This window comes from Stomoxys calcitrans, chromosome 4 (genome assembly GCF_963082655.1).
Source record: "Stomoxys calcitrans chromosome 4, idStoCalc2.1, whole genome shotgun sequence".
NCBI classification, from domain to species: Eukaryota; Metazoa; Arthropoda; class Insecta; order Diptera; family Muscidae; genus Stomoxys; species Stomoxys calcitrans.
Window position 1 is genome coordinate 177,142,887 of NC_081555.1, and position 18,326 is coordinate 177,161,212.

An 18,326-nucleotide genomic window follows, 5' to 3' on the forward strand; every position below is an offset into this window, starting at 1 on the left:
TAGACACAGGTGTTGTTTGGATACTTACTTGTTGGGATCTAAACGCGGTTCCGGCTGCAGCCAAGCCGCCAAACGTGCTCCAGACGAGCCGGGGGCACCGCTAATGAAATCTTTTAGGAATTGCCTTTCATTTGACTGTGAACTGAAAATGGAAATGTAAAAAAGAAAAACAAAATTAATTTTTAGAATCTCATTAAGTGCTTGGGAAAATTATCGCTGAGATAAAGGGATTATAGCGGCTGTGTTGTTTTGAAAACTAAAAATAAATTCTACATAACGGCAGATTAGCCTGAAGTCTGAAGGTAGAGATGAAGTTAATGATTATTTTATGATGTCAACAAGAACATAGACCACCATATGATCAACTTTAACCCAACAGCAACCACTGCAGTTCAGGCTGGCAACCAATCATCCAACAAAGGCAAAATATGACAAACTAGCTACCTAAAGCGACAATGACCAGAACAACAACGCTGGGTAATATTATTTGTTATCAGTTATTGAACCACAATGCAGCTCATTGGGTTTATCTTCCTTACAGCGGGTCTATAGGAAACAAACAATATATGCAGCATGAGCATAGCATGAACGCAGGCCACACAGCTACACTGATATGCAGTAGAAATGACTGATTCAATTCGTGACTTGCTACCTGATATTTCAAGGCATGTCAAGTCATGTTTATTTCTAACTTTTTTTACTCAATGAAAAGAAATGAATGAAATTTCCGTTTATCTAGGAGAGTATTTTCAGTATTGATACACATTGTCGTAATATCAGTAAATAATTACTAATAAATAGTATTATCTAGTGAGTTAGCAAATAAGAGCCCATGTTACTCGGTAATAACTGGAACGTTAGCTATAATTTCAACAGAATAGAGTGGCATGCAACTTTTGACCTTTATAAACTCACAGTAGATTGTGATTTGGAAATATTATTAACAAATATTTGAACATAATCAAAGCCGAATTTCGGCAACGCCCCAGGTGAAACTGTTATGTGTAAAGATGAGAAAGAGAGGGAGAGATAGTGGGTTTAGGAACCCAATAAGTCTTAGCTATAACGAAACACATTAAAAATGAAAAAAATGAAATTCATATCAAATTTTCATTTAGACCATACCCATAGGACAGTATTTGACCGGACTCCTTTCCCATCAGAAGAAATATCCATGGGATTCAGGAACATGTAGAGCTTCTGCTGTGCAAGCTCTGTGTTCCCAGTGTTCCCACTTAAGGAGTTTTTTCCTACCAAAATTTAAGAGAAATCATACCAAATCCGACCGAACCCTACCAAATATACTACAATCAAGTTCGGCCGAGCCGAATCTTGTATACCCTCCACCATGGATCGCATGTGTCGAGTTCTTTTCCCGGCATCTCTTCTTAGACAAAAAAAGGATAAAAGAAAAGAATTGCTCTGCTATTAGAGCGATATCAAGATATGGTCCGGTTCGGACCACAATTAAATTATATGTTGGAGACCTGTGTAAAATGTCAGCCAATTCGAATATGAATTGCGCCCTTTGGGGGCTCAAGAAGTAAAATAGAGAGATACATTTATATGGGAGCTGTATCAGGCTAGAGACCGATTCAGACCATAATAAACACGTATGTTGATGAGAGGTTACGTCATACAAAATTTCAGCCAAATCCGATAATAATTGCGACCTCTAGAGGCTCAAGAAGTCAAGATCCCGTATCGGTGTTGGACTTTATTTGGCACAATTGTTAAGAGTTATAATAAAATACATCATGCAAAATTTCAGCCAAATCGGATAAGAATTGTTCCCTCTAGAAGCTCAAGAAATCAAGTCCCTAGATGGGTTTATATGGCAGGACCGATTTGAGCCATACTTGGCACAGTTGTTGGATATCGCAACAAAATACTTATTGCAAAATTTCATTCCAATCGGATAAGAATTGCGACCTCTAGTGGCTCAAGAGGTCAAGTCCCCAGATCTGGCAGCTATATCAGATTATTGACCGATTTGAACCTAACTTAGTACAGTTGTTGGAAGTCATAGCAAACCACGTCGTGCAAAATTTCATTCCAATCGGATCGGGCGATCGGTTTATGTGGATATTATTTATTTATATTTATTAACCGATTTGGACCGTACTTGGCACAGTTGTTAGAAGTCATTACAGAACCCTAAATGCAAACTTTCAGTCAAATCGGACAAAAATTGCGCCTTCCAGGGGCTCAAGAAGTCAAATCGGGGTCAAACCGGGAGATAGGTTTATATGGAAGCTATATCAGGTTATAAACCGATTTAGACCGTATAAATCGGGCATAAATTGCAACTTCCAGGGGCTCAAGAAATCTAATCGGGAGATCGGTTTATATGGGAGCTATGTCTATATCTGAACCGATATGGCCCATTTGTAGTCCCCAACGACCTTAATCAATATTAAGTATCTGTGCAAAATTTCAAGTAGATAGTTTTACGCGTTCGACCTCTATTGCGATTTCGAATAACGGACGAACATGGCTAGATCGTTTCAGAACGTCGAGACGATCAAGAATATATATACTTTAATGGGTCTTAGGCGAATATTTCGAGGTGTTATAAACGGAATAACAATATTAGTATACCGCCATCCTATGATGGTGGGTGTAAAAAGCGGATTGGTGGATAAATGCTCTGGCATAGGTCCTAAAAGTGAAAATCTGAAGATATTAATACATGGAAGCTATATCTAAATCTGAGCCGATTTCTAGGAAATCCACCAGTGAACTCAAGAGTCATTAGAGAAATCCTTGTAACAAATTTTGTCAGGATCAATTAACAAATGACCAAATTATTACCGTCTTAGTCAAAGTTGGACGAAAAGAAGTATGGGAGGTATATCTAATTCTGAAACGACTTGAAATTGGCACACATAGAAAAAGTCATAAAAGAAGAAACTGTGCAGAATTTTAAGAAAATCTCTTAAGAAATACGCCAACAAAAGCTCCAAAAGTGAAAATCTGGCCATATATATATATGGGAGATATATTTTGATCTAACAATGATCTATGGTATTGGACGCCATAGTGGGCGTGGGAGGTGCGCCCAAAGTATGACACACTAGAGCATAAATTATTGCATCCGGTTGTCAAAAATGCAATTGCAAATTTCGCCCATGAACATTCCACGAAGGAACAGGGGCAATGAGTGCAGTCCGATTCAAGTTTAAGCTCAATGATAAGGGGCCTACTTTTTATAGCCGAGTCCAAACTCCGTGCCGCAGTGCGACACCTCTTTGGAGAGAAGTTTTATATGGCATAGTACCTCACATATGTTGCCAGCATTAGGAGGGGAAAACCACCGCTGAGAACCCAGGCGTTCAGCGTCATAGGCGGACATGCTAACCTCTGCGCTACGGTGGCCTCCTAATACCCTAGGAAATACTTCACATGCAATTTTTCAGCCAAATTAGAAAGTAGTGGAGGCTTCTAGGGTCTCCAGAAGTCAAATTGGGTGATCATGTGATTGGATGATACGGAAGACCTTTAATATATGGTTTCTTCACACCTGACATTATTCGACCCATTTGAATGTTCATTGAGATGCGTACTTATAATTATATTTATGTACACACACACACAGTTACTTTGCTTTATTTACAGTCATTGTAAATGTTAATAACATTTAATTTGTTTTCCTATTTGGAAAATATGCACTTTTGCTACACTTCAATACAACCTCAAAAAAAAAAGAAAAGAAATCCCAGTGCCAACTGTATACAGCTACCCAATTACATTCACAGACATACTAGACAGATAGCCCCACCAGTCAGGCGTTCAGTTGAGTTCATTACATTTCGTCGTAGTTCTGTCTGTCCATCCATCCGACTGGACAATTTTCCTACTCAATAGAGTATAGACATTTACATGATAATTATAACATTAATAACTTTACAAAAGTTCAAAAAAAGGCTGAACAAAATCAAATGACATGAAAAAAAAATTAGTATAAAAGCAAACCAAACATAAGCTTTGAACAAGCTAAGGAGGGCAGAGGCGTTGTAGGAGGTTTGAAAAACTGATTGTTTTGTAATGACCCCATCTGCTTAGGGGATTGTAAATGTAAATGTGAACAACAATAATAACAACAACCCGCTGAAATCAACCACAACATTGACTTCACTTGTAATCACAATTCCGAATTCAGCATTAGATGCAATCCCTCAATGAAGTGCACATGCTTTGTTTATGAATTGGTGGGTCTGAAATTAAAAACAGAAAAAAAAAACATCTAAATGCGGATGCATTTTGATAAAGTTTGGATGCTTAAATATTTTAAGCGTTGTAACAACGAAGTGGGGTGATGGATATACAACATTTTGGATGCCTACAACTTTGACTGAGCAGTCATTGTGACGTCAATGACTGAAAGGAAACATGTTAATAATTGCTTGAAGTTATGAAATCAAAATCATTATTGTTTCTAAACAAATTCTTGGCAATGGGGAGGAAAATTCTGATATTTTTCACCCAAGAAAAATGTCATTAAATTTTTTCCAAATTAAAAATGTCATTAAATTTTTTCCAAATTAAAAATTTCTTGAATTTTTTTCTTTAATAAAATTCTCCTTTATAACAAAATTTTACTGAAACTTTTCCAAAAAGCAGGTCAATTTGGTAACGTAGTCGTATCACCAGTGCGTGGGCTCGATTACCACCAAAGGCCTGATCTGTCGCCTCTGTGGTATCATATCTGTTTGGAAAATAGACTGTCATTCAACCTTCCCAAATAGGTAAATTTCCCCTAATAGGAAAATAATTATTAAATTTTCCCTAAAAATTAAATGGAATTTTCCATTTTTTTGTTTGTTTCTCTTTCGAGCTCAATGAGATGCAAATGGAAAAGGAAAGCCAAAGATAGCAACAAACACCAACCACCATGGGACTCGTTTCGTCTTTAGTTGAAAGACTTTTCAACCATATTAGGTGTGATGGCTTCAAGGACCGTGCGTTGGTATATTGTATTTGAATCGTATTAATAGCGAAAACGCATCTATGATACAACTACCACATTAACCAAGCTCGACAACCCTGCTTATTAGCTGTACTTTTCCCAATGCATGTATTTTTGTGTAATGACAGACATTCTTTCTGTGACAAATGACACTTCTTCCGTACTACACATGATTCTGTGCATCTGTTGGAAGTTGTATTGATCGAACGCTAAGATAACGGCAATGGCGCTCGCTGTTGTTCCGTGTGCCTAGGTTCGATTCCTGGCCGGGCTCTGCCGAATTTTTAATTTTTTAAGTTTGTTTTTGCCTTTTTCTTTTTAGAGGTTAATTTATGTATAGATTTTAGAGCGCACAGCAAGCCAATTACTGGCTTAGATGTATGTCCATAGTGCCATGGGGCGGATTACTATCTGCACCTTCTTTTCAACCTAACCTAACCATGTACAAGTCTCCGAGATCTAGAGTCTTTTAAATTAAAGAAGGTTAGGTAAGGTTGAAAAGAGGGTGCTGATATTAATCTGTCCCATGCCACTATGGACATACACCTAAAGGCCTGGTTATACTCTTGTAAATGTAGTGTAAATGTAGAACAAATGCATCGTAAAAGTAAAGCGGCAGTTAAACTTATTACAAAACATAGCATTTGACATTTCAAACAAAACTATTTTTTTTAAGAAAAAGACTTTGAGGAGTGGTAGGGTCTGACGTCGGAGAACTTCAGGCATAACTCAAGGGCAGGTTGGAGAAGACCGCCCTCTATGCAGTTATTCCTGAATATTAAGACGGCATTTACCAACAAGGAGATGGGTCGACAATCACCGACCAGAGCCGCACGGGGATACAGAATACGACCAAGGTTGCCTTCTGGACACTACAGATGCAGTGGGTAGGCTGAGGACGGTTTCAGGAGACAGGGATTGGATTAGGGTTATATTGGGTTGCCCAAAAAGTAATTGCGGATTTTTTATATAGTCGTCGTTGATAATTTTTTTTACAGCTTGTGACTCTGTAATTGCATTCTTTCTTCTGTCAGTTATCAGCTGCTACTTTTAGCTTGCTTTAGAAAAAAAGTGTAAAAAAGTATATTTGATTAAAGTTAATTCTAAGTTTTATTAAGTATTATTATTTTATTAGTTTTATTAAAAATGCATTTATTTTCTTTTAAAAAATCCGCAATTACTTTTTGGGCAACCCACGCATAACATTTCAGGCAGAGCTATGTGCCATAGCGATAGACGAAAAAGAAATTCTGGAAAGGGATTTACAGTTTTCGAAATCAGTTGTTGTTGTAGCCACATTTGCATGTGGAGGTAGCGATCCCCGTCAAGCTCCAAAAGTTAGCATGCTCGTTCCGGTCCATAGGAACGATCGCCGCGGGAACGCTACGGCTATTGTTTGTTTAAAGACGCCAATAGATCGCCTTGTCGTATCGAGTATCACAGGCACTCAGTTTTAAAGAAAGAGCCGTTGCCGCCCGGCCTTTCACTGAGACACCCGAAGCATTCCACTATCCGCAACCTATGGACATGCCCAGTAGCTTTCAGCTGAGCTTCTCTAATGACATGAACAGCGAACAAATTGAAGCTCAGAGTGTCAATTGATGCGGTGCTTATAATCATACCGTGCCGGTTCGAAATCGGTATGTGTATATGGCGGCCCTGAACGCCGTTTTTTATAGTGGGATACCCATTCAACCTTTATTATTAACAATAAATTGTGATAAATCCCACACAGAAATCATAAAATAGGAGAAAAACAGTTTTCTAAATTAAAATTGTTGGTTTTGAAATTTCTTCAAACTTCATCTGACACGAAAACGGAACGTAAAATTTTGTTTTTACTGAATTCAACTTTTCATTTACGGTCGACAGACGTTCGGTAATCGTTTGCATGTATTTTCACAAAGCAAAACACGCTGACACGTTTTCTAACATTTACGGTATGTTTACGAGAGCATAACTCTGGCCTTAAGTCAGAGTAATTGGCAAACAGAAGATTATTAAAATTAAGGTAAGGGGGAGGAAAAAATTCGTTCAAAGTTTGTTATAATTAACTGAAATTTGTATGGAAAGTACAGTCATATCCTCGAACGCTTACACCAAATACGCACTCAATAAGTCCCTAAATGGAAAGAACACCCATATGAAGAAAGACCACTTTTTGACTACTTTTTTCCTTTAACGATCGCTGAGTAAAATTCATAGAAAAAACATACCGTTAGCTTTCTTATACATTCTCCTTTATTGATCTTTATGAAATTAAAACTAAATCTCCATAGTAGATTTTTTTTGTGTTGTTACACCTAGAAATGTCGGCCTTCTTTCCGATATGCATAAATCCCATACAGAATCACTTTGAAAACAAAACATGTGGGTGCCAACGACTGATAATGAAGAAAACATATATTCCAGTATTTACTTAATTGATAGTCAATGTCATTCACCGCCGAACCATATTATTAAATACAAATTATATTAACATGTCATAAACGTTACAACTCAATAGCCGTCTCCACATCATATCAGCCAAAGACAAAGAAATTCCACGAACAGGTTATCTCTTAACATCCTATCACTGCTCCCATAGCAAGAAGAAATAATTTTGGGATGGGAACACATAGAAAATTAACTTCACATCCGGACTTGGCATGGAAAATGTGATATAATGGCGATAATTCTATGCTTGCAGCACACCATTATCTATCGTTCAATACAAATATGAGGTGATGTGGTGGTGGTGGCAATGGCAATGGTATGATGACAAATAGAACAAATGGAACGTATGAAAGGAGATTCAGAATCAATCAAAGCATTTATGGTTATAAAATGAAACCCAAAAGTTCAATACCCATACACCATTGCAGCCGGCTGTTGTAGCTTTGTCATGAAATTAGTGCCTGATGATGGTAGTAGATATCTGTGTAAGCTAAACTAGTTTCATTGACACCATCACATTCTAGTGTGAAAGGAGTATTCAAGGCAATCACTGCACTTTAACATTCGTTGCTTGCCGAAGACAACAAAGATCAAAAAGTTATGAAAATCTATCTTGACAAAGTTGATCTTTAATAATTATAAAGACTGTCCTGGGAGAAATATAAAACATAAGCAGAAACAAGTCATCACTTTTACCACAAAAAAAAACAAGTAAAAAGGCATTAAATTCGGTCGGGCTGAACTTTGGATACCCACCACCTCGGGTATATATGTAAATCACATTTCGTCACAATCCGGTGAAAATTGGATAACTTTAGCACCAAAATTAGGCACGGACATTGAGTGGTCAATTTCAATTCAATTTTATAGAAAAAAAAAATATTGGTTTCTTTGGCAGATATATCCAATTATAAACCGGTCTGAACCATATTCAGGTCGGATATCGTGAGGCTCAGAAAAACTAACTGTTCCAAATTTCAGCGAAATCTGGTAATAACTAAAGCTTTTATGGGCTTCAGTCCCCTTATCGGCAGATCGGTCTATATGGCAGCTATATCTAAATATAGTCCGATCTGAACCATATTTAGGTCGGATGTTGGAGGCCACCGTAGCCACCTGATCGCCTGGTTTCGAATCCTGGCGAGACCATCAGAAAAAATTTTCAGCGGTGGTTTTCCCCTCCTAACATTTGTAAGGTACTATGCCATGTAAAACTTCTCTCCAAAGAGGTGTCGCACTGCGCCACGCCGTTCGGACTCGGCTATAAACAGGAGGCCACTTATCATTGAGCTTAAACTTGAATCGGACTGCACTCATTGATATGTGAGAAGTTTGCCCCTGTTCCTTAGTGGAATGTTCATGGGCAAAATTTGCAATTTGCATTTTTGTTGGGAGGTCTTAACCTACTCACTGTTTAAAAATTTCAGGGAAATCGCTTAATAAATAAAGCTTTTATGGGATTCAGGCCTTTTATCGGCAGATCGGTCCATATGGCAGCTAAATGTAAATATTGTCCGATCTGTACCATATTTGGGTCGGATGTTGGGAGGCTTAAAACTGCACACTATTCCCAATTTCATCGAAATCGGATAAAAAATAAAGCTTTATAGCCTTCAGACCCTTCGGCCTTCGGTTTATATGGTAGCTTAATCAAAATATAGTCCGATCTAAACCATATTTAGGTCGGATGTCGGAAAATTTCAGCGAAATCGGGTAATAAATAAAGTTTTTATATGCTTTAGACCCTTTATCGACAGATCGGTATATATGGCAGCTATATACAAATACAGTCCGATATAGACCATATTTGGGTCAGATTTCGGGAGGCCTAAAACTAATCACTCTTTCAAAGTTCAGCGAAATCGGATGAAAATTAAGTTTTTATGGGCAATAGACCCTGGAAATCCGGAAAATCGGTCTAAATAGCAGCTCTATCCAAATATGGTCCGATTTGGCCCGTTCAAGAACCTAACTAGCGTGCATCAAAAAGACAAAGACGTATCTGTGCCAAATTTCAGCTCAATATCTCAATTTTTGAAGGCGCTTGAGTGATTACAACAGACGGACGGACAGACACACGGACATCGTTAAATCGTCTTAGAATTTTACGACCATCCGAAGTATATATACCTTGTAGGGTCGGAAATTGATATTTCGATGTCTTGATATTTCGATGTTGTAGGGCATAAAAATAGAGTGATTAAAGAAATTTTCAATCAAAAAAAATTACTGAACAATTTTCCAGTTCCAGTTCCAGAGTTCTTTGCTGTGCTATTCTTTGAATAGAAAGCATTAAACAAAATGGTCTATTCGGACAATATACTGCAATGGAATCTCAATAAGATTTTAAGCGCAAACAGACAAACCAAACGAAAGCCACGTTGCATGTGGTATAGGTATCACAGCCAGTGTTGCCACTAAAAAAAATTATTTCCTACCAAAATTTAAAAAAAATCCTACCAAACCCGATCGAAGGTTATTGTTTAATTCAAAAAGATAAAATTTTCAATCATTAATTTTCAATCTTAACTGAAAAAAATTAGGATTCAGTCAAAAAATGATTGATTCAATTAATTTGTTAATTGAAAACATTCTTATTTTCAACTAAATTTTTAATTGAAAACATTCTTATTTTCAACTTAATTTTTAATTGAAAATAATTTTCGTGATATTTTTTCTGTGTATGGTCGATAGAGGTGATTTTTCGCCTTTATATACCCACCACCGACGGATGGGGGTATATTCATTTTGTCATTCCGTTTGCAACACATCGAAATATCCATTTCCGACCCTATAAAGTATATATATTCTTGATCAGCGTAAAAATCTAAGACGATCTAGACATGTCCGTCCGTCTGTCCGTCTGTCTGTTGAAATCACGCTACAGTCTTCAAAAATAGAGATATTGAGCTGAAACTTTGCACAGATTCTTTTTTTGTCCATAAGCAGGTTAAGTTCGAAGATGGACTATATCTTGATATAGCCCCCATATAGACCGATCCGCCGATTTAGGGTCTTAGGCCAATACAAGCCACATTTATTATCCGATTTTGCTGAAATTTGGGACAGTGAGTTGTCTTAGGCCCTCCGATATTCTCTGTCAATTTGGCTCAGATCGGTCCAGATTTGGATATAGCTGCCATATAGACCGATCCTCCGATTTAGGGTCATAGGCTCATAAAAGCCACATTTATTATCCAATTTTGCTGAAATTTGGGACAGTGAGTTTTGTTAGGCCCTTCAATATCCTCCGTCAATTTGGCTCAGATCGGTCCAGATTTAGATATAGCTGCCCTTTAGACCGATCCACCGATTTAGGGTCTTAGGCCCATTAAAGCCCCATTTATTATCCAATTTTGCTGAAATTTGGGTCAGTGAGTTGTCTTAGTCCCTGCGACATCCTTCGCCAATATGGCTCAGATCGGTTCAGATTTGGATATAGCTGCCATATAGACCGATCCTCCGATTTATGGTCTTAGGCCCATAAAAGCCATATTTATTATCCAATTTTGCGGAAATTTGGGACAGTGAGTTTTGTTAGGCCCTTCAACATCCTCCGTCAATTTGGCTCAGATCGGTCCAGATTTAGATATAGCTGCCCTATAGACCGATCTCTCGGTTTTAGGTTTTGGGGCCATAAAAAGCGCATTTGTTGTCCGATGATGCCGAAATTTAGGACAAAGAGCTAAGATAAGCCCCTCCACATATTTCTGCAATTTGGTCGAGATCGATCAAGGTTTTCATATAGCTGCCATATAGACCCATCTCTCGATTTGAAGTTTTGGCCCCATAAAAGGCCCTTTTTTAATCCGAATGCACTGAAATTTGACACATTGACTTATGTTAGGCTTTTCGACATCCGTGTCGTATATAGTTCAGATCGGTTTATTTTAAGATTTAGCTATTAAAAAGACCAATATTTTGTTATATACAATTGAACAATGACTATTATTACTATTTGGTCCAAATCGGAACATATATTGATATAGCTACTATGGGGCATAAGGTATGAGATTTGCACCGGATTTGGAGGAAAGGTGGTTTACATATATATCCGAGGTGGTGGGTATCCAAAGTTCGGCCCGGCCGAACTTAACGCCTTTTTACTTGTTTATGTATAATTTTACTAGCAAACGAACAAGTAAATTTTTTTAAGGCCAAATAAAATAACGCATAGTTTCTGTTACCACAGCCTCACACAGTACCAGTTTTTAAATACAAGTATCTTCATTTACTGTCTTATAATCTGAATCTTGTATTGACTATGACAGAACATTTGTTTCCCTAGCCAAACTCAGAATAGACTTCCAAGCGGCTAGATCTTCTACGCTCCTTCTTCAATTTCAGACACCTAGTTTCGAGATGTATTTCTTTACTTCATCTTTCCATTGGAGATTTGGTCTTTTGCGTGTTCCGTAATATGTACTTTCAAAATATTTCTTCGCTGAAGGTTCTTCATTCATTCATTCACACTATGCTATTGTGGCTACAAGTCGTCACACAGCTCGTTGTTATACGATGCCAATATTCTCTATTAATGAAGACTGGTCCTTAAATTTTATGAATAATCTTTTTTTAAACAATCCTAGAATTTGAATCTTGTATAAAATGTGGAGAAATACCTATATTCAATGTTCCCAATAACTACGGTATGACTGGGTATCTATTTGCTCCCATAAATTTGCATGTGCCCATCTCTTTGTGGTGGAGCGGAGTCTATAAGAGCTAATTCATCCTTCGAAATGATAAGAAATTCAACAATCATACAATTAGAATGTCAACAACGAATAGAATGTCACTCCCCCAACATAGTCAACAGAAAACTAAAGTCCCACAGGTTTAATCAAGATGTAGGGTTTCCGATTCTCTTCTATCCCTTCTGTCATATTTGCGAACCACTGCAGTTGGTCTCTCGGTGATTGCATAAAGCATCATGTCATATATCTTGCTAATCCTACAAAGCGTAGGATTATGTAGAAACTACTGACAACGAGTATAAATTTTGGGCAGTTCTTAGCGGAGAAAGTTCTTGTGAGAAAGATTTTCCTCGATTCATTTCCGAGTACAATTTCTGATTGAATTACAAGCTACGAGAATATCTGTAATTGGGTAAACAATTATCCAGAATTGGGTATGTCAGCGTAAACACTTCCATGTCATCGCCACGACGCTATGTACGAATAAAAATGTCTGACATAAAGTCGTCATTCACCAGCGTTCACATAATGCGTATGAGATGCAGTTATGTTTGGTGTCGGCTGATGAGATGACAAAAGTTATGATTTTTTTCTTCTTTGTCCGTCTTTATTTTATGTGATTTACGTCCCATTTGATTACATTGGATGGAGGAGCTGATTGCTACTTCTTATTCATTGTTCAAAAGTAAGCAGACAGATTCAATAGACGTACGAGCATGGCAGATCGACTTTATCCAACATTCTCCTACAATTGCCAGTCTGAAACTTAAATTGACAAAAAAAAAGACGAAAAGCATGTAATGCAAGAGCATTACAATAACAATACCCCCCACATGAAATTAAACATAATTCTGTGCCTCCTCGGCTATTCGATTAAGAAGTTTTCAACATCAAAACTTGCAACAAGGGCCTAACTCAATTTTTTAAATTGGGTTTCTGTTTATTCTGGAGGAAAAATGTCAGATGCACATTGCCTTCAAATTTCATATTTATAACGATTTCTAAAAAAATCCTATATAGTATTTTTATTCTCCTATGAAGTAACAAAAAATCGAGTTAGCTTTTTTCGTTTATTCTGGAAGACAAATGTCGGATACAACTTGCCTCAAAATTTCAGGTGGTTACAATTCAAATAAACGGCCTAATTCAAGTTCATTCCTTCTCCTGCGAAATAAAACAAAATCGATTTAGTCCCTTTTTTTATTAAGCCATCGATGTGCTCTCTACCTTTGTCACACTGCAGAGAGAATTGCATTGCGTTGGGAGATATATAGAGCATATCTGAAGTTGGCTTTGCTCAAATTGTCCCCACACTTATGCATACAAACTAACACAAACCCAACTCGTAATCGCTATCCTCAAACAATTCGATTCAATAGCATTTTGTGTCAATTTAAAACACCCCATGCAAAAATAAAATCAACATACCCCCCCACTAAAATGAAGTACTCGTTTAGAAATAAGAGCACCTACAAATACAACAACAATGACGAATAACCTACAACGACGTTGAACCTCAACACTACAATGGCAACAAAGACGACTACAAAGACCAGACCAAAGAAAAGGGCAAGTGAAAATAACTCTCCACCACCACTAAAACTAAGAGAAGCAACCCCACTTCCATGAAAACAAGTGTGTTTGAATGTGCATGCGTTGTTTCATTGAAAGTGAGTACGTGCGTATAAGGCTGCTTTAAATGTACGACGTTGTTGTCGTGTGTGCATGATGATGGATTGTATCTTTCGTCGCCGATCATCGTCTATTAACGAGGGCAGACTTAGTATGTGGGGGAAATTTTAAGAAAAAGAGACACTTAAAAGATGTGACAAAAACTGACACAGGGTATATGCTATTGTATATCTTAAAAAAAACTTCGCTGAAATAAGAAAGAAAAAAAATCACCATCTGTGAACCCAAAAAGTGTATTCGGGAAATCAGTCTATACCGATCATATTTTCCACATGATTTTCCGTTATACAATCCAGCAACCATGCCTTATATTGTTCGAATGGTTGGGTCATTATTTAGCAGTTGTCAAAATCGTATTTTATTACAAATTCTTAAAAGTTTGACAACCACTAAAAACTTAGCCAAAATGATTTCGACAGAACATAATAAATGAACGGATAAAAAATTGCGATCTGTACTTAGGAAAAAATTAACATAGACACACAGAAGGACATAGAAAGCGATTCTAAATCGAAAGCGATTCTAAATCGATTAGTATAACTCTCTTCCTTCTGTGCCACAGTAGTGAAGTAGGATGTTAAAACACTATCTAGAAATTACCCAATTTCCCAACCACCCTCACTTAACACTAGCTATAATAGCTTGAGATATTTATAAATACCCCCGATTCAAACATATGTTCGTATGCGAATGCATTTATAGTCGTTGTAATGGACAATATTTAAATCTTAATAACAAAAACAAGTTTCTGAAGTCTTTTTGCTACTCTGAACTCTCCCCAAACGACATTGGAACGAATAGCTAGTGATTGCTATTGTTCATGTCTCTACATGGGGCATTCATTTCGTTGAGTGGGGAGTTTCAGCACTCAACCACCGACACCACCACCACCGCCGGCAGCGGGTACCATGCATAACATAGCTTGAAGAACAATGTAAATGACAATAAACCAAAACAAAATGAAATAAACAAGATCAGCTGTAATAAAGGAAACGAAAGGAGAGAATAAATCTACCACCAATCACACCGATATTGTGGACATTGAATTCAACAAATGGCTAAATGGTGGTTTCTTGGGTACAAAAAACTAAATTAACTGTGTTAATCTATGTGTTTGTATGGGAGTTTTTGGTGGGGATAGATGTTCTCTCTTTGTCTGTAAGAGCGGCAGCATGATATTCACCAAAGGGGGAGAAAACAAAGCCTTGTTGTGTGAAGTTTAGATACCATTAACACAATATTACACGAAGACACACTAACACTCCCGTACGCAAGAATCTACGCACTCACGCAAGCACGACTTTATTAATGCAGCAGCTCTAATCTAATGAGAAAATTACAAAAAAAAGCAACAAATATTCTTGGGTCCAGGCGGGCAACCCGTATAATCACATTAATAGAATGTCCCTCATTTATTCTAGGCATATATTGGGGGTGTCCGAAAACGAATTGCCAGGGAATGAGAAAGAGAAGGTCGAAAGCAGGCGCTTAACAATATTATCAACGCTATGTAAACCAAACTATAAATCCTAGATAAGAATATTTTCTAGGTATGATTTCAACACAAATTGTTGCAAATGCAAATTTTGCACATGAACATTCCACTAAGGAACAGGGGCAAACTTCTCACATATCAATGAGTGCGGTCCGATTCAAGTTTAAGCTCAATGACAAGGGGCCTCCCTTTTACAGCCGAGTTCGAACGTCGTGCCGCAGTGCGACACCTCTTTGGAGAGAGTTTTACATGGCATATTACCTCACAAATGTTGCCAGCATTAGGAGGGGAAAACCACCACTGAACATTTTTTGTGTTGGTTTCGCCAGGATTCGAACCCAGGCTTTCAGCGTCATAGGCGGGCATGCTAACCTCTGCGCTACGGTGGCCTCCAACAAATTTCAACACAAATTGTTACGAAATTAAAATTGTCATGCATCCATCTTCATAAACTACAGAATATTTTCGATAAGAAAATTAAGTAATTTAAAAAAAATCAATTTTGTTGCATTCCTTTTAAAAAATATACTTTCGTGTTCGATATGCAGCCTTGTTCCGGCTCGTTTTGCGTTTTCGAAAACCGGAACAGTCCAGATTATTATTTTTTATACCTTCTACCATAGGATGGGGGAAAATAATTTCGTCATTCTGTATATATATATATATATATATATATATATATATATATATATATATATATATATATATATATATATATATATATATATATATATATATATATATATATATATATATATATATATATATATATATATATATATATATATATATATATATATATATCGATTCGATTCGATTCGGTTCGATACATATATATATATATATGTATCGAACCGAACACTGATTTTGGTAATAAAATTCAATGATTTGCAAGCGTTGCTCGTTAGTAAGTCTATTCATGATGAAATGTCAAAGCATACTGAGCATCTTTCTCTTTGACACCATGTCTGAAATCCCACGTGATCTGTCAAATACTAATGCATGAAAATCCTAACCTCAAAAAAATCACCCTTTAGAAGGGCGGTTGGGATTGCAAAATTGGCCATATCGGTCAGTTACCGTATAAACCGTTTTGTGTTGACTTCCAACAACTATGTCAAATATGGTCTTAATTGGTTCATAACCTGTTATAGCTCCCATATATACCGATCTCCGGATTATACTTCTTGAGCGTCTACAGGGCGCAGTTTTTAGCAGATTTGGCCAAAATTTTGCACAATGACCTCTGCTATGATCTCCCACATCCATACCAAGTAGGATCCAAATTGGTGCATAACATTAAATTGCTCCAATTGCGTAGCAATTATTATCTATTATTCTTTGTTTGCCTATAAAGTGATACAGGGTAGAGAACTAGACAAAAGCGATCCTTGGTGGAAGGTACATGTTATTTGGACCGGCCGAACTAAAAGCTAAAGCGAAGCCACCAAGTTTAACTTAAGCACGATTTTTCAATAAAGCGTATTATAATATTGCGGTTTTGACTGCAACTGTAATCAATCGTTATATACTTGGAAGCAGAATACGAATCGGTTGTTTACATTTAGGACTAAGTGTCTGAGGGTCGCCCCCCAAGCAAACCACCAAAGGGATATATTGATCCACCGGGACAGTATTGGACTCAAACGAAAATCCATAAAAGAAGTGCGATTCTACATGCAAAAAAAGAATTCGATTTAAATAAAGGAAATTTACTATAAGTAAACTTTTTTTGTGAAAACGTTGAACTTTGTTTACGATGAAAGTACATGTTTTTTGCGAAAACATGTACTTTCATGAAGCTTTTCTTACAATACCCGTCTTTCTCGGTATAAAAAACATGTTGTCTAGGGATTCAACAAGTTTTTCTGTACTTATAAATTAATTTAACGTCATGTTAGTTCAAACTGTTTCAGAGTTTATTTCGTTTTGATTATGATCTGTTATATTCGTTATGCTATAAATCAAACAAAAAAGTATTTATTGGAGTTGTTGTTTTCGCACATTTAAATACCTTCTTTTGGACGAATATTTCTTTATCGGGTAAATATTACCAAGCAACGTGTGTAGTTCTCGTAATTGTCAGCCATTTGTCTGTTACCCTAATTATTTTTGTCATTGGACACACCAGCATTTTTATATTACAGGCGAAACTTTATAAATTTTAACTTTTCAAGTTTACCATCCGCACTCGACCGAGCTGCTGACTGCTCTTTGATTAGTCAAAAAAGGAAGACATTTTATGTGTGAGAATGTGTCTATACCAGTAACGGGCACACAATTGCAATTATTTGCAGGCCCATGGGCTTGCTTTGAATTATTTTCTTGGGTTCGTACTCAGTAAGGTGATATAGTGTGATTGTTATTGCGCATCAAGGTCTATATGCTCAAATACTCAACCTTTCTCTCTAGAAAGAGAGACACAGGAGAATAATTGTTTGTCCGGTAAACGAATAATCGTTTGAGGCTATTGAAACACATTTACCAGTAAATAGTTTTTTGGTTTTACAAGAAAAGAAAGGTCCTTTTACCGTAGGTGAGACTACTGAAAAGTTTACAATGAACAAATATTTATAATGCTACGTTTATACCAAACTTTTGAGTTGTTGAAGCGAAACATTACACATAAAAATGCCGCACACGTTTTATTTGTTTGCGTCTAATATGTATATTTTGGGTAACGAATTAAGCCTGTATAGTCAAAGGGATAATTTGGTCGACCGGGAAAAATTATAGGCCATAGGGAGTCAAATACGAAGTTCATATGCAAATTTGGCGACATTCCAAAAAATTCTACCAAAAGGAAATGTGGGTCGATTGTGCAATATGGGATTTCAATAAAACGCCTTTGGGAGAAGAATACGAATTTGTTATCAATATTTTGGACGAAGAGCTTGTGGTAGAAAGGAGAAAATGTATTTGAAAGTAGATAACAAATACGGTGGATACGAGACAACCTGAAAATCTCGATGCAGCTTTCAAATAAAAAGACCATTGAGGGGTGGAGCGAAGCATGTCGGGCCAGCTAGTACTTGAT

The 18,326-nt window shown here is 37.0% G+C and overlaps 1 protein-coding gene across 2 annotated transcripts in view; it reads right to left on the reverse strand.

Moving 5' to 3' along the window:
• LOC106082007 (E3 ubiquitin-protein ligase highwire) overlaps positions 1-18,326 on the reverse strand; it is a 150,167-nt gene that overhangs the window by 19,903 nt on the left and 111,938 nt on the right. For both annotated transcript variants that reach the window (XM_013244301.2, XM_059368028.1), the window contains one exon: positions 29-142. In XM_013244301.2, coding sequence (XP_013099755.2) covers positions 29-142 — 114 coding nt within the window. The remainder of the gene's footprint in view (positions 1-28; positions 143-18,326) is intronic.